Source organism: Carcharodon carcharias, chromosome 15 (genome assembly GCF_017639515.1).
Source record: "Carcharodon carcharias isolate sCarCar2 chromosome 15, sCarCar2.pri, whole genome shotgun sequence".
NCBI classification, from domain to species: Eukaryota; Metazoa; Chordata; class Chondrichthyes; order Lamniformes; family Lamnidae; genus Carcharodon; species Carcharodon carcharias.
Genome location: NC_054481.1, coordinates 8,096,326 through 8,117,232, shown reverse-complemented (window position 1 = coordinate 8,117,232; position 20,907 = coordinate 8,096,326). Strand labels below are relative to the sequence as shown.

The following is a 20,907-nucleotide window of genomic DNA, read 5'->3' as shown; positions in this document are numbered from 1 at the left end:
ATGCCAAACCAAATGAATTCCTCAGCATTCCTAAAAGCTGTGACCGTTGTTTGGTAAATATATGCCCGCGTGGCACCCTGGCAGACACTGCCCAGATCTCTCAAGTAACCTGGAGATATAAAAATGGTGTGAAGCTGTAACCATGGCAACCACAGATGACCATGGCAGCAGCATCATCATCATGCAACAACTGGCATAGATTTCCTGTTGCTTCTTTGGTAAAGGACACTTATTGAACACAGTGCTCTTTGTTAATTTCCAATAGCTGTTTAAAAAAGACTGAAACCAAGACAGACTCCTTCAGACAGAGTTTTATTGCTCTTTATAAGACTCTCCACAGTCTCAGCTGTCATCCCTTTTACACAACCAGATGGGTACTTAGTTAAACAACCTAATAATTAGCAATTGAACTTCTTTAACTGTTTCCTTCCCTAATGATCCTCGCTAAAGGTCTTCATAGGACCTGTGTGGTCTGTAGCTGCTTTGCAGGAGTATTACCTTGAGGACAAATCACCATTGTATGCTGCCACACCACCTTTCCTCCAACCAGTCCTGCTGATCCTCTATTAGAATGGCAAACAAAACAATATCCATTGGGAATTTCACATCTCTTCCTTGGAATCATTCACAGCGGATGCGAACAAAAATGATCCCAGCAGTCTCAGTCCCCCGGGCAGTCAGAACCAACTCCTGAACTGTCCAGGTGTAAAGCCAAAACAAAACGCTCAAAAAACTCTTTCTCAGGCCCAGTAACTTATAGGCAAAGCTTGCTCATTCATCAAACTCAACAGATCCTCACTTCCACTAGCCTCAGCTGTTACTGGCCTTTACATATCTCATTCTAAGTTACCCTGGTGCATTGTGAGTGCGATCTCCTGGATTTTGGCCTGCCAGTGATGTTGGTAAGCTTTGTGGAGACTTGGTGAAAGCTAAAATGAGCGCTGCGGACTCAGCTGCTTCAACTTGGAATGGAAAAATAATGGAAATGGCAATTGTCTTTATTTTCAGACCTTAGAAAAAAATCAGGTTATTGTGTGCCACAGAAAAAACAAAAACAATTACATTCAAGGCTTTGTGTTTATTGATAGTCAGCAGTTTTAGTGGCTTTCCCTCAAGAGCAGTTGATTTTCCCTTTCCCCAAAGAATACTACAGTATTCTTTTCAAGTTACACAAAGGGGAAGGCAAAAAACTCAACAGCAATTTATGTTAAAAGAACATTTTAACGATAATTCTAGATTGCTCTTATGGGGACTAGCCTCTATTAAAACCCACGCATGCAAAAATCAAAGATAATAGATCTATTCCAATGGCTTAATACATACACAAAGCATTTAATTTGTTAATAGAAAGCAACTACTCATCATTAATCAGCGTTTTCCTGTAAATTATACTTTTCTCTTTTTACAAGTTACCTGTTCCTTTATACATATATCATGCACACAAGGATGTACATGAGAGTACAGTACACAAGTAGAAGTAGGGAATGAACTGAACTGTCCATACATCTTGATCTACGATATATTCATACAGGAAGGTCACCAAGGAATTAACAGGGATGTGTGCACACCACACAAGGAAAGTTAATCATGGAAACTTAACTAAAGTTCACTTTAGGAATTACTGACTACACTTACCAGATTGGTATCATCATTGATCCAATTCTCTTTCCTAGTTCTCTGCCTCTCCTTTCCTTCTTCAGCACCTGCTTCGCTTTCCTACACCCCTAACCCAAAGTGCAACGTGAGACGCGAGTCTGATTCAGAGCAGAATCATAATCCATTCGGACTGGGGACAAGTAGTGAGGCTGCCAAGATTGTCAGAGACTGGAGAACCTCAGTCAATATTCAATGAGCTTCTGACCTGCCTGGCTGAATGTCAGATTTTGACAGCAGACATTTTGCAAATGAGAACTGGATAACCTTAGAGCAAAACCCAGCAAAATTGTATATTATGCCATTTTACAAAATGAGGAACCTCTTAACACTTGAAATATTGTCAAGCCTAAAGTATTAATTATTATTTCTAAAGTATATCTCAGGAAAGTCGTCACCAAAAAAGATTAAACAATAATGCCAATAATTCATTGAGTTCCACTGCTCCACACCAGCCTGTCAAATCGTGCTACTTACCAAAGTTGTTCCTTGAGCTTGTCGGTTGCATGGTTTCATGTTGCACGTGAATCGCAACCTTCCCATCTCTTTCCACGTGATTGCTGGTAGACTGACCCTGCTGTTTCAGAACATCAGTCAGAGCCCTGGAAAGGGAGAAAGAAAGTGTTTCAGAAATAAACGGAGCCTCTCACTATCCAGGCTGGTCTGTGGACAGAGTGCCCTCCAGCTACTTTGTGTTTCTAACATTAGTGCAGTGCAACTCATATTGTTATTGGAGCTGTTGCAGGATAATTTTATTTTAATGAGGTGCTAGCTACAGAGTGAACACCTGCTTCCACCTGAAATGCCGGGCACGCTTAAGCAAGGTGTAGGCGCAGACTTTGTAAGTGACTATGTAGGAAATGCAAATCATTAGTGACATTTCCCGCCCCCCACCCCCATTTAAACAATTGCCCAATTTAAACACGGGATGTTTTAAGTACTGGGGACTGTACTTAAAACTACCAGAAAGGAGGTTGTAAGTGGTGCCTCATGCTGCAAGATTACTTGCAGTCAAGTTTGTAGTCAGTGGATAGTCTGCATAGATGAATAAAGCAAATTACCAATGCATTGATTGCTCAAGCGAGCAATTTCATCTTGTTCTCCATGGACATCTGGCAGCAACATAAGGGGATATACAATTTTATTGAATGGCAAGAATTCCGTAGACACGGGGAATTGTAGATTGCACCACGTGGCCTTACATGCTCTGTTGCACAAAGCCACGAGCTATATGAATCAGAAAGGATTCCACTTGCTTGATGTTCAACTCATTTGCAATTATCAACGCTGAATTACACAAATCAATGGGTGCTTTGCGGACAGCTCATCACAAAGCCTTCATTTAAGGTAGACCATGGTTCCACAAATAATCAAACCACAAAAGAAATCTCAGTGACTCCTGCATGATCAAGGCTCAAGGATCTCAGGATACCAGTAGAATGGTGTACATGTAGGGGAGATGGTGGCATAATGGTAATGTCACTGGACTAGTAATCCAGAGTCCCAGGTTAATGCTCTAGGGGCATGGGCTCAAATTAATAAAAATCTGGAATTATAAAGCTAGTCTCGGTAATGGGCTGTTATAAAAACCCATCTGGTTCACTAATGTCCTTTAGGGAAGGAAGTCTGCCACCCTTGCCTGGTCTGGTCTACATGTGACTCCAGGCCACAGCAGTGTGGTTGACTCTTAACTGCCGTCTGAAATGGCCTAGCGAGGCACTCAGTTCAAGGGCAATTAGGGACGGTCAACAAATGCTGAACTTGTCAGTGACGTCCACACCCCATGAAAGAATAAATTTTAAAAATTTAGAAGCAATGCTTCAGTGCATTTCAGATCTGGCAATGCGTGTCAGACCAGACTATCAAGGGATGTGGTCCATGCATTGCATGATTCAAAACTCTGCCCGGCTGCACAGTGTATAATCACGGAAGCACAAAAAGAGGAAAGCCCCCAGATGCAGGAGGAGTCAGTTTAGGTTAGTGACCCGTAAACATGAGTTCAAATCCTACCATGGCAGCTGCAGAATTTAAACCCAATTAATTCAAACCTGGAATAAAAAAGCCAGCATCAATAATGGTGACCACGAAACTACCAGATTGTTGTAAGAACTAATTTACATTTACTAACGCCCTTTAAGGAAGGAAATCTGCCATCCTTACTCGGCCTGACCTATATGTGATACTTACACCCACGGCTGTGCCTCTTAACTGCCCTGGTAATCCATTCAATTGTATTCAAGAAGGCTGCTCACCACCATCTTCTCAAGGGCAATTAGAGAGAGGCAATAAATTCGAGCCTTGCCAGCGATGCCCACATCTCATGAACGAATAAATAAAAAGGGGCTGTAACAGAACTCGAGAGCTCTCATACACAAGACCATCTCTTAACTTTGAGAAGATCTCGCCAGTGTGAGGAGCTGGAAAATTCCTGCCTTTAAATCTATTTTCTTTGGTTCTTAACCCCTCCACCAATGGGAACTATTTTTCTCTATCTAGTCTGTCTGGACCCGTCGTGATTTTGAATACCTTTATCAAATCTCCTTTCAACCTCCTCTTCTCTAAGGAATTCAACCCCAGCTCTCCAATCTATCCACATAAATGAAGTTCCTCATCCCTGGAACCATTCTTGTAAATCTTTTCTGTCCCCTTTCTAATGCCTTAAATGTGGTACCCAGAACTGGACACAATACTCCAGCTGAGACCAAACCACTGTTTTATAAAGGTTCATCATAACTTCCTTGCTTTTGTACTAAATGTCTCTATTTATAAAGCTCAGAATCCCATATGTCTTATTAACTGCTCCCTCAATCTGCCCTTTGCGCACATTAATCCTAGCATTCTCTGTTCCAGCACCAGCTTTTAGAATTGTACCCTTTATTTTATATTTATATACTCTTCATTCTTCCTGCCAAAATGCACCACTTCACACTCCTTTGCATTGAAGTTCATCTGTCGTGTGAATTTTTTTCATATTTGTTCATGGGGTGTGGATGTCACTGTCTAGGCCAGCATTTATTGACCATCCCTAATTGCAGAGGGAACTTTTAAAAGTCAACCACATTGCTGGGGGTCTGGAGTCACATGTAGGCCAGACCAGGTGAGGACAGCAGATTTCCTTCCCTAAAAGACATTAGTGAACCAGATGGGTTTTTACGACAATGGTTTCATTAGACTTTTAATTCCAGATGTTTATTGAATTCAAATTCCACCATCTGCCGCAGTGGGATTTGAGCCCAGGTCTCTGGGTTACCAGTCCAGTGACATTACGACTGTGCCACCGCCTCCCCATTCCATGCCCATTCCACCAACCTGTCTACGTCCGCTTGAGGTCTATCACTATCTTTCTCAGTTTGCAATACTTCCAACTTTTGTGTCACCTGCAAATTTTGAAATTATGTCCTGCACACCCAAGTCAAGGACAATAATAAATAACAAGAAACAGTGATGCTCATACTGATCCCTGATACTGTATACCTTCCTCCAATTTGATAAATAACCCTTTACCACTGCTCTCTGTTGCTGTCACTCAGCCAACTTCGTATTCATGCTCCCAATGTCCATTTTTATTCCATGGGCTTCAACATTGCTGACAAGCCTAATATGTGGCACTTCCTCAAGCACTTTGTGGAAGTCCATACACAGTGCATCAACCGCCTTACCTGCATCAACCACCTTCCCTCATCAATCCTCTTGCTACCTCATCAAAAAACTCGATCAAGTTAGTTAAACGTAATTTGCCTTTAACAAATCCATATGAACTTTCTTTAATTAATCCATTTTTGTCCAGGTGACTTAACTTTGTGCCAGTTTTATCATTTCTAAAAACCTTCCCACGACAAGGTTATACTGGCCGGCTTGTAGTTGCTGGGCTTATCCTTACACCCTATTTTAGAAAAAGGGTGTAACATTTGCAATTCTCCAGTCCCCTGGCACCACCCCCATTTGTTCGGAGAATTAGAAGTTTATGGCCAGTATTTCTGCAATTTCCACCCTAACATCCCATAGCAATCTTCCGATGCCTCTGATCCAGTCCAGGTGATTTAACAACTGTAAACCCGCTTTTCTAATACTTCCTCTATCAATGTTTAGCCCACCAGTATCTCAATTAACTCATCCTTCATGATGATTTTGGCAGCATCTTCCTCCTTGGTAAGGGCAGGTGCAAAGTGCTTATTTACTTCCTCGGCCAGGCCCTCTGCTTCCATATGTAGATCCTCTTTTAGGTCCCCAGACAGCACCACTGCTCCTCTTATCACGTATATATCTAGAGAAGACTTTTGTTTTCTCCTTTATGTTAGTTCCTCTCTTATTCCTACATTTAGCCTGGTTCTTACTTGTATTATCTACCTGGAATCGATCATATGGCCCTTTGTATTCTCTCTTTTGCCATCCAGAAGCCCTGGCTTTGGCTTCCCTGCCTTCCCCTCCTTGTGAGAATGTACCTCAACTGTACCCAAACTATCTCCTCCTTAAGGCAACCCATTGTTCCGTTATAGCTTTGCCTACCAATATTTCATTCCAATTTACCTGGACAGGTCAATTTTCAACCCTGCAGTTGGCCCTCCTCTAATTAAGGATTTACTTTACATTGTTCCTTGTCTTTTTCCATGGTGTGATACTATGATCATTGATCCCTAAATGCACTTGATCCACTTAACCTACCTCATACCACAGAACCAGATCCAGCTTCCTCATTGGGTCAGAAACATACCCACCCAGTAAGTTCACCTGAACACACTTCTGAAACTTTTTCCCTTCTTTTTCCTGTACACTATTGCTGTCCCAGTTTATATTAGGATAAGAGAAGTTCCACATTACCAATACCCTATAATTCTTGCAATTCGCTGATTTCCCTGCAATTTTAAAGCAAAATGTATTTGTACAAATCAAAAAAGGTGATTAAAATACTAATTTACATGGTTTTGAATTTGTTTCCCTGAAGATTATAAACAATGAGCAATTTGTTAGCTTGCCTCCATAATCACTAAATACCTAACAACCATTGTGCTGGAAGATCTCTCATCCTGGGCACCCAGCAGGGGTTGTTTGGCATAGGCTATTCTTTCTTGTAAGCACAAAAAGATTAAAAAACAGAGGCAGAGGCCTAAGCAGACAGTCAAGTTTTAAATGGAAAGACAGGTTTTCAGCAAGCTCACGGCAGTTATTTTGTTCAAGTCACGCAAGATGATCCACTGATACTGGGAGAGGTAGCCTGTTCATTATTTTGTAATTATTTGTAAAAACAGTTTGTACTGACAGAGTTAAGTAACTCCACTCATAACTATTCCTCTCTAGGTTCAATTACTGTGAAACAAAGTAGCTTAAAGTTTGTAATTGACCGCATCCTCCGCATCTCGCTCCACTTTGAGTTTGGGAGGGTATTTGGGAATATATGCAAAAGACACATCACAAAGGTGTGCAATTGTTACACCCTGGATCATAGTATCATATAGTGAGGAACTGGACATTCTGGACACACTGAGATGCAGGATGCTTAAATGGTTTATGGGACGTAACAAGCATTTGTTGTATCCAGGAAAATACCGCGACATGATCTGAATTCGTAACATGCAGATAATGGATAAACCGGTGTCCATTACCCACGTGTGCAGGCACCTTCTTTCCTCAGTTGTCTATTGTCAATTGCGAGTATGGACAATGGATGTCAGTGTGCTGATTGACAGAGAGAGCCATCAGTTACGACTGACATCAACCAGAAATTGTATTTCTGTAATTTCTGCTGGAGTCTAAGGTTATCAAGTTGTGAGACAGCTGTGCAACTAGTGTAAAAAACGACCAGGAGAGAAATTCAACAAATAAATCTGGAATTATAAAGCTTGTCCCAGTAATAGTGGCCATGGGAACTATCAATTGTTGTAAAAATCCATCTGGTTCACTAATGTCCTTTAGGGGAGGAAATCTGGTGTCCTTACCTGGTCTGGCCTGCATGTGATTCCAGACCCACAGCAATGTGGTTGGCTCTTAACTGCCCTCTGAAATGGCCTAGCAAGCCACTCAGTTCAAGGGCAATTATGGATGGGCAACAAATGCTGGCCTTGCCAGAGATGCCCACATCCCAGGAGACAATAATAAAAAGACATGGCCGAGCATAAATAAAGAGGATCCTGTGCTGACAAATGAGGGATTAGTTTCAGGGAAAACACAGACTTATGGAGGAAGGTAATACTCTAAAAACAGCCTATTGGATCTTTTTATTAGTATTTTGTGTTGAAAGCTATTCAAATACAATCCTAAAACAATAAGGTGGTATAAGTTTGTTAAAAGAATCAACTGGAGGTGGTGGAAAACCAAAGACAGATCAATGGGTGCTAAAAGTCACAGGAAAAAGAAGGCATAAGTATCAGTAAGAGTGGAAACAGTTTAAAAATTCAGAAATCCAATTTCATGCAAAAGATAAATGTCATTACAGAATGCCACACTAATGGTCGAACTAAATAAAGCAGGCTGAAAGGTTTAAAATTACTCTGCATTTAGATAAATATGTAATCTGAATCAGGATAACACATTGATATATTTAAAGAAAGAGGAGCCTAAAGATATTGACTTCCTTCAAATGGTTTGCAGGGGGATTTATAAAACAGCACTGGACAGATGGGAAAGCATAGAAGCCTGATTATGAATAATAAAACTTCAACCGAAAGAAAGCAGAAAGACAGGGGGGGATTGGCACAATGTTTTGTTACAGCTCAAAACTGTTGGGCTCAACGCAATGGATGCAGTTCTTTGTGTGATGGGATAACTCATGCTCATATTGGAACAATGAGATTGGAGACTGTCAGAGGCTGCAATTAGATAACTCAGCAGAGACCAGCTGAAGTTAGTAAGAAGGATAAATGAAGGACGGGGAGCAATATTAGCCAATTGAAAATGTGGGGGAGATTACTACAGAGTGGAAAAGAATCCCAGGCCAAAGAATAATCCTAAATAAAGCTACAGGAGAGAAGAGAGAAAGGTCCTAAGAAACACGATCCACAATAAGAAGTGGAAGATTCTGAATACATGCCAGACATTTATGCCTGGTAGAGGCGCAAGTCACCATTTTATCAGGAGAGAACTTCAAAACTGCGTGTCATAAAGGGAAGGTGGTCGCAGAAACAAAAATGCTTTTCGAAAGCTCGTAGACAGTGGAGCTGAATTGTCGGAAAAGCCCACTTTGCTTTTCAAATTGACACAAGGATAGCTGAAACAAAAACAGAATTACCTGGAAAAACTCAGCAGGTCTGGCAGCATCGGCGGAGAAGAAAAGAGTTGACGTTTCGAGTCCTCATGACCCTTCGACAGAACTTGAGTTCGAGTCCAAGAAAGAGTTGAAATATAAGCTGGTTTAAGGTGTGTGTGTGGGGGGCAGAGAGATAGAGAGAGAGAGGTTGGGGGGGGTGTGGTTGTAGGGACAAACAAGCAGTGATAGAAGCAGATCATCAAAAGATGTCAACGACAATAGTACAATAGAACACATAGGTGTTAAAGTTAAAGTTGGTGATATTATCTAAACGAATGTGCTAATTAAGAATGGATGGTAGGGCACTCAAGGTATAGCTCTAGTGGGGGTTTTTTTTTAAATAATGGAAATAGGTGGGAAAAGGAAAATCTTTATAATTTATTGGAAAAAAAAGGAAGGGGGAAACAGAAAGGGGGTGGGGATGGGGGAGGGAGCTCACGACCTAAAGTTGTTGAATTCAATATTCAGTCCGGAAGGCTGTAAAGTGCCTAGTCGGAAGATGAGGTGTTGTTCCTCCAGTTTGCGTTGGGCTTCACTGGAACAATGCAGCAAGCCAAGGACAGACATGTGGGCAAGAGAGCAGGGTGGAGTGTTAAAATGGCAAGCGACAGGGAGGTTTGGGTCATTCTTGCAGACAGACAGGATAGCTGTCTCTCTATTAGCCAATTTGCAACATGTTTAAAAGGCCATCTCAAAAAACAATAAAAATAAATAAAGCTGGGTACAATGCTTTTGTGTACAAATTGAGTTTGTGGCCTCCTAGCTTCAAGAAAAAAAATACAGAGAAAAACATATGCCATTCCAGAGCTGAGAGATGCTCTGCTAAAGTGCCCTGCAACACAAACCCTTGAACTTCCATCCCAGGTGGACACAATCGAAACCGAACAGGCGTTTCCGAAGCTTTTCGAAGACCAGGGTGAACTCACAGGTGAACAGCGCATTAAATTAAGCTTGATGAAAAACCTTTTCTGTAGCAGTTCTTAGAAAACTCTCTGTTTCAATTTTCTTCATAATGGAACAAGAAAGAATCAGGATGGGGAAACTGGATATATCAAGAGTGGGGGGGAAACTACAGGCTGTTGTGCAGTAATAGTTGTCATCCAGACAGCCAGCTTTGTACAATGTGATTTTGACCAAGAATTGTGCACTTGTCTATTGGAAAAAGAGGTGATGCACTCACTCAGTCAGACTCCAGCACCTTTTGGAGGAAAAGAGAACACTTCTTGTCCTATAATTAGTTAACAATTCTGGATTCTGACGAATCCACCTTTTGAAAGGATCCGCTCTGGTAACAACATCTATCATATCAAATGCAGAACATTTCCAGACGCATATGTCAATGTTCACAGAAGGCTGCCAAGAGGTTGCATGTCAGACAGATAATATTCTAGTAAAAAGAAAGGTCCAATCGGAGCACAATGTGTTGAAGGAAATATAAACAGAAAAATTAACTTGAATGATTCGTTTAGGTTTCAAAGAGCAGAATCAAATTCCTGGAACACATAATTGTTTCTATAGGTATTAAAGTGGGTCTCGACTATGCTCAAGAAGTCTGGCTAATGAACATGAAAGACTGTTCCTTACTGGGATAGTGAATTAGTTAAGCATGATTTCTCCCCATCTTCAAAGGGACTTTCTAAGCAAAACCAAATCATAAATATGGATTAGTAATTGATTGAGATAGCCTTTTCTTTAAGTCTCTTTGAACTAAGTACCTCACAGATAGTTATGCGACAGGAATCTATCATTGGGGATATATTTTCATCTGGACTAGGAATCGTCCAACTACAAAAATCTCAGCAATGAATATCACAGACTTTTCAGTACGAGGAAATAGAACCGATCAAAACTTCCAAAGATAAATTCATATGTAGATGTTATTTTACAAGCATTGCAGTGACAGCAAAATTGGTTACATGAATCAAGCAATAAGCTTGAAGATGAGTCAATCTGATTGAAGTCAACAACATTGGTGGAAATAGAATCAGGGTTAGGCAGCAGGTGATTAGCGGATTGGACCTTAATAGAAAAACCAATAGTTCAAGATGAGTTGCTTTAGCAGGCATCTATTTGGTTATTCCTGCATCGTGCACTCTGAAGTGTTTAACTCTATAGGAAAGCAAGGGATCCAAAAAATGCAGAAAAATTACTCGAGAAGTATCGATGGTGACCAGATTTGAGCAAGCGACTTGGGCAAATCATCAGGAACCACACAAATTTCACAAAAGTACATCAAAAATGTAGTTCCGCTCATGATACTTTCTGTCCTACCAGATCCACAAAAGATCAAAACTAATCCATTCAAACTACAAACTGTTACCTATCTTCAGACTGTAGATTGCTTCTCAATGTATCGGAATCATTGTAATAACCAAAGTGGCAGCTCAGGCAGGAGTGACAAAGCTGAAATCTATATTTTCTTGCAATGGGATGTCTGAGCAAGTACTTTTGGAGAATGGACAGTTCTCATGGAAGGATTTGTTCATTTCCAGAAGGAGTTTGGTTTTACTCAGCTTAGAAATAGCCTTAAATATCCACAAAGTAGAAGAAGTAAAAATGGAGGGAAAACTATAAAGGATCTAAGAAAATGAAAAATTCTATATTTAGCTCTGCTCAATTATGATGACCCATAATTGGCAAATAATGTAACCATGCTACCATGCTTAACTGCAAATGGGAAGGCAACCCAAAGTAACCTTAACGATTCTGCCAGAAATCTATACACAATTTTCTCAAAAGAGCATTTATTGGAATAATTCTTTGAATGGAGAATGTAGGGGATTATTGGGTAACTGATGATATCAGTTGTATATGATTTAATAAATACCAGAAAATGTATTTATGGAGTGAGCATAACTAGAGACTGTGCAGACTGGTTATTGGGAGAAGAACATCATGTTGAAAAGAGGTTAGACACCATAAGAGAAACTTTTTGGCATAAAAATCATACCCAATGGCTGGATGCGATGTAACGACCTCACAGATTTTATGTTTACCCACCTTACCCCTAGCACACTGAATGAAGCCAGTCGCATTGTGCCTACTCTGTGCAGGCTGAGATCAGCCCTTGAGGCATATTGGACCGTGGGGTTTGTAGACGGACAATTCAGTGCCACATTAGACACTGAATAGTTCACATGGAGGTAGTGTATATTGCTATTGTGATACGGTATTTATATTTTGCGGATTAGCACATAGACCCCATCTAGTGGATGATGTGTGAGGAGTGATTTCCTTTTCATGAATATTGACGCTGACAAGGGACCATCATAAACAAGACTATTGAAAATGCTGCCCTCTGTCTGCTGGTGGCACAGTATTTGGTTTTCTGTGGAGGGGCAGAACTTGCACCATGTGCTGGAGGCTCTTGTAATGATCATCAAACTAACCTGGAGGGGTTACTGGTCTGCATGTGGACAATCTATAGGACGAGGGTCACAAAGGTTCAACCTAATTAAACAATAGCTTTAATACAGCCAAGAAGCTCTTCCTCCACATAAAATGGGACCAACAGGTGCAATGGGTTTACAGGACGGAGCAGTGGAGTAGAAAACCCGCAAAACAATTCAAGAAGCAATTAGATGGGCGTTAAGGGCTGGGGGAATTGTCGGGTCTTTCATGCAGAATGGAGCCAATAGTCTTCTTCAGCTGCAGTTACCTCTCGTGGCCAAACCGGCAAGTTAAAGAAAAGCTTGGCGGGGGGTGAGGAAGGCAGTTGGGGGTAAAACAGCGCGGAGGAGCAATTGCTGGTTCACTAATCCCGATGTGAGCGACACCTTCGTGAAGAGACGAGGCTCCTGAGCAAAGCAGCGCCTTCTAGCGAGCTGCCATTGGATTAACCCATTAAACTGATGGAGATGGGAGGAAGAGCTGACCAGGAAGGGGGAATTGAGAGAGATGTGAAGCGGTGACTCAGTGTGACAGTCAGGCCCTGGTCTGATTAAGGTTCAGCTGGCTGTTACATGTTGTGACGGGCTGTTGCACATCGCCCTGGGCAGAAAGTTTGTTTGTTTGTCTGTTGTCGATTAACCTCCTCCGTTACTTCCTCAGTGATTGGCTGCAGCAAATCCTACCCCCCACCCCCCTCTCTCTCTGGCGTTAAGAGAGTTTCCCAGGTAACAGACCCACCATGTCCACACACACACACACACACACACACACCCATGTGCATTCTGTTTGTCTCTGAGTATCAGGACCATCGTGCGGTCCAGTTGCACCGATTAAGAATCGTGGAAAGCACCCGGCTTCGTGCCTCCTAAACCCCAGCTCTCTCCATCCGAGGCAACCGTTAGAACTAAGTCGAAAGTGTAAACTATCTGCGTCCAGCTGCGGCTGACGGGTATCGCCCAGGGGAAAAATCAAATGGCTTTTCCAGATCTCGCTAAATTGGACAGGTTTTATCCTTCGAGATGATACTGTAGGGAGACGGCGGGAAGTGATGCTCTGGGTTAAAGCCATTGTGGCTTAAACAGATAACTTAAAACATTGTGAATTTTGGGAGGAAGGTGCGGTGGAGTCGGCAACTCGAGGGGAGTCAAAGGGCAAGTCTTTATTTGGGTTCCTGCGGGACGGGAAACGTATTATCCGTCTGATTAGTCATTTGGGATAGGAATAGCTCGGAGACTGGGAGGGTTTTGATATTTCTTTGTGGGCACATTTCTTGGGGAGGCGCGGTTTGGTGGTTGGGGGGGTGGTGGTGAAGCGGGACACTGAGCGGCTCTCACACCTTTACCAAGCCGCCCTGGAGCCGCTAATTCCGGACTCAAAACCCTGCCCAGGGGTTGGTGGGGGGGTGGGGGGTCTTTGCACAGGTACAGATGGTGAGAGAAGCTCCTCAGAGCAACAAGTCTGCCTCTCTCCCTGTGCAGGGGCAGCACTAACAACACCTACAATTCCAGAACCTCTCCAAGGCTGAGATGCCTTTGTTTTGGTGCAAGATTTGGAAACAACCCCCTGCCGCCTCAAAAATAAAGTTAAGTTTCGTTGCGTGACCTTTAACCTGGTTGGCTAATTTTGGAAAACCGCTAGTTTATCATTCCCGTTATTCCAACCACACATCCCCCCAACCCCCCCCCCCCCCCCCACCCAAAAAAAAACAGGTCTTTCCTGCGACAACAATCTCCAACATGAAAGAGGTTTGAGATAGTGTTTGTCTTCAAGGGGAAGATTGTAGGGAGACGATTTCAAACGCAGCGGCCGAAGAACAAATCGAAGAACAGGCTGGGGTTTTTTTATATCTATAAACTGTTAAACAGCCAGGTACAAATGCAGGAGAAATCCGACCAGATATTTCACCCCCCCACCCACAAGTTCTGTTCTCGGGCCTTTTAACACACCAGGTTCCCAGTCTCTCATCACTGCTGCTCTCCTTCATCAGAGAGGCTTCATAACAGGCTCCGTTCACGCAAGACTCCTCTTCACAAGAGGAGGGAAGGAGAGGACTCGTGAACCCTTGATGCCGAGCCGCGGTCAAAGCCAGGGAGAGAGAATTGGGGGGTGGTGAGGGAGAAAGGGGGATGAGGGAGGGAGGGAGAAAGGGGGGTGAGGGAGGGAGGGGGTGAGGGGGGTGAGGGAGGGAGGGGGTGAGGGAGGGAGGGAGGGAAAAACGGGGGTGAGGGAGGGAGGGAGGGAAAAACGGGGGTGAGGGAGGGAGGGAAAAACGGGGGTGAGGGAGGGAGGGAAAAACGGGGGTGAGGGAGGGAGGGAGGGAAAAACGGGGGTGAGGGAGGGAGGGAGGGAGAAAGGGGGGTTGAGGGAGGGAGGGAGAAAGGGGGGTTGAGGGAGGGAGGGAGAAAGGGGGTTGAGGGAGGGAGGGAGAAAGGGGGGAGGGAGGAAGGGGGGAGGGAGGGAGAAAGGGGGGAGGGAGGGAGAAAGGGGGGATGATGAGGGAGGGAGGGAGAAAGGGGGGTTGAGGGAGGGAGGGAGAAAGGGGGGTTGAGGGAGGGAGGAAGGGGGGTTGAGGGAGGGAGAAGGGGGGTTGAGGGAGGGAGAAGGGGGATGAGGGAGGGAGGGAGAAAGGGGGTGAGGGAGGGAGGGAGAAAGGGGGTGAGGGAGGGAGGGAGAAAGGCGGGGGTGAGGGGTGGGGGAGAAAGGCGGGGGTGAGGGGTGGGGGAGAAAGGGATGGATGAGAATGGTCCGGCAGGAGCCTTACCTGGACACGTTCAGCTCCCGCTGAGGCCTCTGCGATTTCTCCAGCCCAAGTTTGGTGAAGATACCGACCAGAACCATGACGGCCACCACGCCGCAAATGAAATAAACGATTAAGTTTGTTTTATCCCGGGTGTGATCAAAAGCCGTCTCATCGGGTCTCTGGGGCGGTTTGCCCACGTTGGCCCAGTTCGGGGTGTCATAGTTGGAGCAGATGCTTTGGTCCAGCCTGGACTCCTTGAACTGGCAGCAGTATCTGTAACCGCATGTCCCACAGCAGTACTGGTAAATACTTGTGTTGCAATTGAAGGCTGCGTCGAACTGGCCCATCACGTCGAAGTAGCCCCGGCAGCGGTCCGGAGTGGCCGGGAGCTCGGGGCTGCCGGGTCCTTTCGACGTGTTCTGGCCGGAGACCACCTGGACGCCCCCGAGCCGCTGCCCGGCTTTGCCCGGGGCCACGCAGTCCAGCGCCGGACACCACAAACCCAACAGGTCCAGCAACAAGTAGCGCATGAGACGGAGGCTCATCGCCTTCCTCGGCGGCATCGTTTGTGTGTGTGTGTGTGGGTTGGGGGGGGGGGCGGTGTGTGGAGACAGAGAGAGAAGCCGGCTCTGGACTCTTCAGGGTTCAGGCACTAGCCCTGGGCTGGAAGGGGGGGCGGGGGAAGCAGACGCATCGCCGCCTGGTACGCAACCCGGAGCCTCCTCAAGTTGCGGCTTGACCCCGCACCCTCCTCCCTCCCTCTCTACCTCTGCTTGGGCGTCCGTCTTCCAGTTTACACATGTAAAGTGGGGGGGGGGGGGGGGTTGGAGGGTTGGGAGAGGGTTAGGGTTGGGGGTTGGGTTTGGGGAGAGGGTTGGGAAGAGGGTTGGGGTTAGGGTTGCGGTTGGGTTTGGGGAGAGGGTTGCGGTTGGGTTTGGGGAGAGGGTTGCGGTTGGGTTTGGGGAGAGGGTTGGGGGTTGGGTTTGGGGAGAGGGTTGGAAAGAGGGTTGGGGTTAGGGGGAGGGTTGGGTTTGGGGAGAGGGTTGGGGGTTGGGTTTGGGGAGAGGGTTGGGAAGAGGGTTGGGGTTAGGGGGAGGGTTGGGTTTGGGGAGAGGGTTGGGGGTTGGGTTTGGGAAGAGGGTTGGGGTTAGGGGGAGGGTTGGGTTTGGGGAGAGGGTTGGGAAGAGGGTTGGGGTTAGGGGGAGGGTTGGGTTTGGGGAGAGGGTTGGGGGTTGGGTTTGGGGAGAGGGTTGGGAAGAGGGTTGGGGTTAGGGGGAGGGTTGGGTTTGGGGAGAGGGTTGGGGTTGGGGTTGGGTTTGGGGGAGGGTTGGGGTTGGGAAGAGGGTTGGAGTTTGGACGGAATGGCTTCTGAGGTGGGAGCTGGCCGAGGGGTGGTCAGTGCCTGGTCACTCCACTCCCGGCGGGGGGACTGGGCACACCCTGGCGTCCGACCGAGGTGGGTAGGTAGGTTGGGGGGGGGGGGGGTGGGGTCATCCAGAAACCCCCCTCAGCCTCAGGTTAAAGCCGAGCCAAGACCATCCGGACCGCTAACGCCTGCTCCACATTCCCAAAGCGCCTCCGTCCAGTTGCAGCCGATCAGTCGCTGCCGGTCATCGTCTTAAAGTTACAGCCCTTCCTCCCGTCCCTTCGCCTTGTGTCCAGGGCGAGGTTTAAAATCCTTCACCGTGGCACCAGTCCATCCATCTCCCCCTCCCCGCTTTCCCCCTTCTCCTGCGGGCTAATATCCTCCAGGTCTTCAGACGGTGAACAGGGAGTTGAGAGCAGCTTCGCTGGAGATGCTGCTGGATCGTTACTGCCGTGTGAGAAAAGGGCATCGAGTAAGTAACTCGCCGCGGTTCCTCTTAGCTCCAGACAGGAGACTGGAGCTCCCGGGACTCAATTAAAGGGGCAATGCCTGTGTTGCTCTCCATCCGTCACATTTAGCAGCCAGCGAATCAACCAAGATGTTCACACGGCGGAGTGGCTTCGTCTTGTTTATTTACACACACACACACACACACACACACAAAATGAACTTTTAAAAAGTTGTCCCCGTGCCTTTAGAAAAGGGCTCGGTTCTCCCCCACCCCACCCTTGAGGTGCTGGGACCTACAATGGACTGATGCCACTTTTAGAGAGGAAGGTAAACAAACATCCGCAACTATACACCCCACTGGCACTGAAACTACAAACTAAAAGGTATTGGATCCCACTTATTTTTAATCCGGAGGGTCTGCGCGTGGATTCGGAGCTGGTTAAAATGATTGCGAAAAACTGCCCCCCCCAACTTATTTTTTTGATCATTCTGCTGACTTGAAAGTTTCTGGGTGCCCCACGGCTTTGACCTTGTTCCGCACACACTTGTCAACACTTACAGATAGAGAGAGAGAGAGAGAGAGAGAGAGAGTCATCATTAGGAGCATTTCCTAATTAAGAAAAAAGGAGGTGGGTGGGGGGGGGGGGAGTTGGAGTCACAGATTTTTCGGTATCATTCCAACAATCAGCAGAGATTCAGCATCAACCCGTATCTGAATTTCTGTTTTACACGGGTGACCAGGAGCTGAGCACCAGTGACTGACCCCGGGATCCCAAACACTGGCCAGAATGGCAGTGAATGTGCGTGAGCAAATAAAATGTGTAAAATGTGGAAGTGGTCACGTTATTTGGAGATCGTAAATTCGCCGAATCAAATCCGGAAGAAAGTGGCTCCTGGATTCCTGCGGTGACTTCGTATAATCATCGTGCGATGGAGAATAATAACCTCCAATCCGCAAAAAGGTTTGTCAAGTTCTGGGGGTGGGGGGGGGGGGGGGGAAATGTTATTTCAGAAACACTTTTGAAGCTAAACGATTGAAATGCAGTCATCAGGACGGTTTGGGTGGTGTGGGTTTTGTTTTGCTAGTTGCTCAGACAGCAAATAACTGGAGCCCTAAACATGTTATGTAAATTTCATCCTGAATACTGAGCTTTCCACTTCCTCTCAAACACCAGTCTCACTGGGCTGGTGTTGAAAAATCGGACAGGTGGGCAATGTCTCAATAATAGCGTCTTAGCAACCACACTCTGAGCTAACAAAAACCCAGGGCGGGCGATTTCACAGTGGAAAATTTCACCTGATCGGCTAGAATTGCGCCAGACATCCCGCCTCTCGCTTTGCTCTATGCCGGGCAAGAGGAGTTTGCACAAATCACGCCCCGTGTTGTTTTAAAATGCCGTGAAACTTATTGCAGCTATAATGAGTTCTCTGCAGGGGGAGGTGGTGACATGATGATATTCCCACCGTTCTGGAAATCCAGGGTAATTCAGGGCAGACGATGGAATTTGAATTCAATAAAAATCTGGAATTAAAAGTCTAATGATGACCATGACAATCCACCATTGTGGATTGTCATAAAAACCACATCTGGTTCACTAATGTCCTTTAGGGAAGGAAATCTGCTGCCCTTACCTGGTCTGGCCTACATGTGACTCCAGACCCATAGCAATGTGGTTCAGTCTTTAAAATGCCCTCAGAAATGGCACCACCACCTTCTCAAGGGCAGTTAGGGATGGTTAGTAAATGTTGGCCTGGGCAGTGATGACCACATCCTCCAATGAATGAATACAGAAAAAATTGAGATGTACAAGTTCATAACTGAGAGGTTTGACTGAAGTATACCAGTGTTGAAATGATGTTTCTAATATCAAAATGCAGCAGCGAAGTCTTGTTTATCTAGTAGGAACTAGAAGTCTTGTTTGTCAATAGTCTTGAAGCCAACAGTGAACCTTTCGAACCTGGCTGATAGCTGCAATTTTTCATTTATTTAAACTAATGTTTTGAAAGTTCCCCTTAGTGCAAAAATATTTAAATTGACAGGCTGAGATGTGGGGTTGTGAACAGTCAAGTAAATACAGACACACAGAGCTCTCTTCTGACTGAGGATCCAATTCAGTCATACAGGATGAATCAGGTGTTGCAGCTTTGCATTAATTGGTGACACAATATAACCTCAGCCAATCCAACACTGAGCAGTCCTGACTTGGCAAATCAGTGCCTTGTTAACAGGGATTCCTATTATTCACTCCTTTTCCAGGGGTTTGCCAATTCACAGCCATAGACCACACAATCTTTACAATTCTTTGAATTAATTTCTGAATGTTCCCCCATTATTTACCAAACTAACCTTGTGTGTCTGCTGAATAACTGCGCGTGTGAGGCACTGCTGATTATGAACAGTAATCCAGTGGACTAGTTCAAATATCACAAATCATAACTGTCTATCTTCCACCATCCGCCACTGTTTCTTCGGCAAAGCTTCAGATCAGCTTCCAGGCTTCTGCTAGTGTTAGTGTCGCCCTGTAATTAGCTGCCAGTATCCTGAGTCAGTTGGCAACTGATGTTCCTTTGCTTTGTGGAACAGCACCTTGCATCAGTTCAGTGCCTGATCTGAGAGACTGCAAACTCACTGTTTGAAGAATCAGTGAAGTAAGAAAAAAGCACCATGCATTTATATGGCACTTTTCGTGGCATCAGGATGTCTTGAAGTGTTTTGCACTCAACAATATTCTCAAAGTACTGGCACCATTGCAATGTAGGGAGGTGCAGCAGCCAATGTGGGCACAGCAAGGACCAACAACAACAAAAGATAAATGAACATATGATTTCTTTTAATGACTGATTGAAGGTAAATGTTGGCCCAGTTCACTGGGTGAACTCTCCGACATGGTCTTCTTCATCCTTTGAGGCTATCATTTTGGTTGTTTGGCAGTGTTCCAGTGGGTACAATGTGTGCCAGGAAGGTTCTGCTGTAAATAGGACAGGGTACTGCAGATGATTGAGTTTTGGATGAGTTGCTGGCTCACGTTCTCCTCTCTTTGTGTTTTCCCTCTGCCTTTGATATGTATTTGTTTTCAAAGGAGGAAGCAGTTGCAGCAAAATGGGTGAGCTTCTCCCAGGATTCACGGTCAATCTCAAAACTCCTAAATGAAGCCTTCAGAGTGTCCTTGTAGCACTTCCTTTGACTGTTATGAGACTCAATCTCTCTGCAAAAAAAATGTGCTTTGATAAGCAAGTGTCAGGCATTCTGGCTACATGACCAGCCCAACTCATTTGTGACTGTCTCAAAATGGCATGGGTGCTTCGCATGCCAGCTCGGAGTGCACCTTGGTGTCTGATATTTTGTCCTGTCCTCTGATCTTCAGAAGCTTCTGAAGGCAACTCAAGTGAAAGTGATTGAGCTTCTTGGCTTGACACAATCCTGTTCATCCCCAGACAGATATTCAAAGACTGCCAAAGGCTACACTTGCTTTGGCATTTGTTCCATGTATCTTGTCATCGAAATAGACAGCTAGAGAGAGTGTGCTGCTGAGATAGAGGCCACAATCAGATCAGCCATGATCTTATTAAGCGGTGGAGCATGTGGCAAGAGGCCAAATGGCCGACTCCTGCTTCTAATTCGTCTGTTTGATTGAGATAATTGGACTTCTCTGCTGCTGACAGGTTCTGGTGGTAGACTGAAAGCTTGGGCTTGAGATAGGGCTTCCCTGGACCAGGTTGGTACATTACATCGGTTTTCTTCATGCTGATTTCATAAGGCTGTAGTTGTCATGTGCACCGAAGAATAAGTCCATGTTATGTTGCATGTCCGGCTCCAATACAGCAGCTAGACCCTCCAGACCCACAGTAATGTGGTTGACTCTTAAATGCCCTGTGAACTGGCCTAGCAAACCACTCAGTTGTATCAAACCATTGTACCCTTACAGCTCACTGAGTTGAAGGCCTTGGTCAACATATGTGGTTCTTGGCATTTCACTTGGAGCTGTCTAACTGCAAATACCCTATTAATGGTTCCTCAACCTTTTCTGAAACTGCACTGTCTCCCTGGCAGCAGATCCTGGTCAAGAT

The 20,907-nt window shown here is 45.2% G+C and overlaps 1 protein-coding gene across 1 annotated transcript in view; it reads right to left on the bottom strand.

Annotated features, from left to right (window-relative positions):
* Window positions 1-15,397, bottom strand: part of shisa9a (shisa family member 9a) — a 325,209-nt gene extending 309,812 nt beyond the window's left edge. The window contains exons 1-2 of the mRNA XM_041207299.1: window positions 15,045-15,397; window positions 2,131-2,255 (exon numbers count right to left, since the gene is read on the bottom strand). Of these exons, the coding sequence (XP_041063233.1) occupies window positions 2,131-2,255; window positions 15,045-15,370 (451 nt within the window). The 5' untranslated portion in view covers window positions 15,371-15,397. The remainder of the gene's footprint in view (window positions 1-2,130; window positions 2,256-15,044) is intronic.
* Window positions 15,398-20,907: the final 5,510 nt, after the last annotated feature.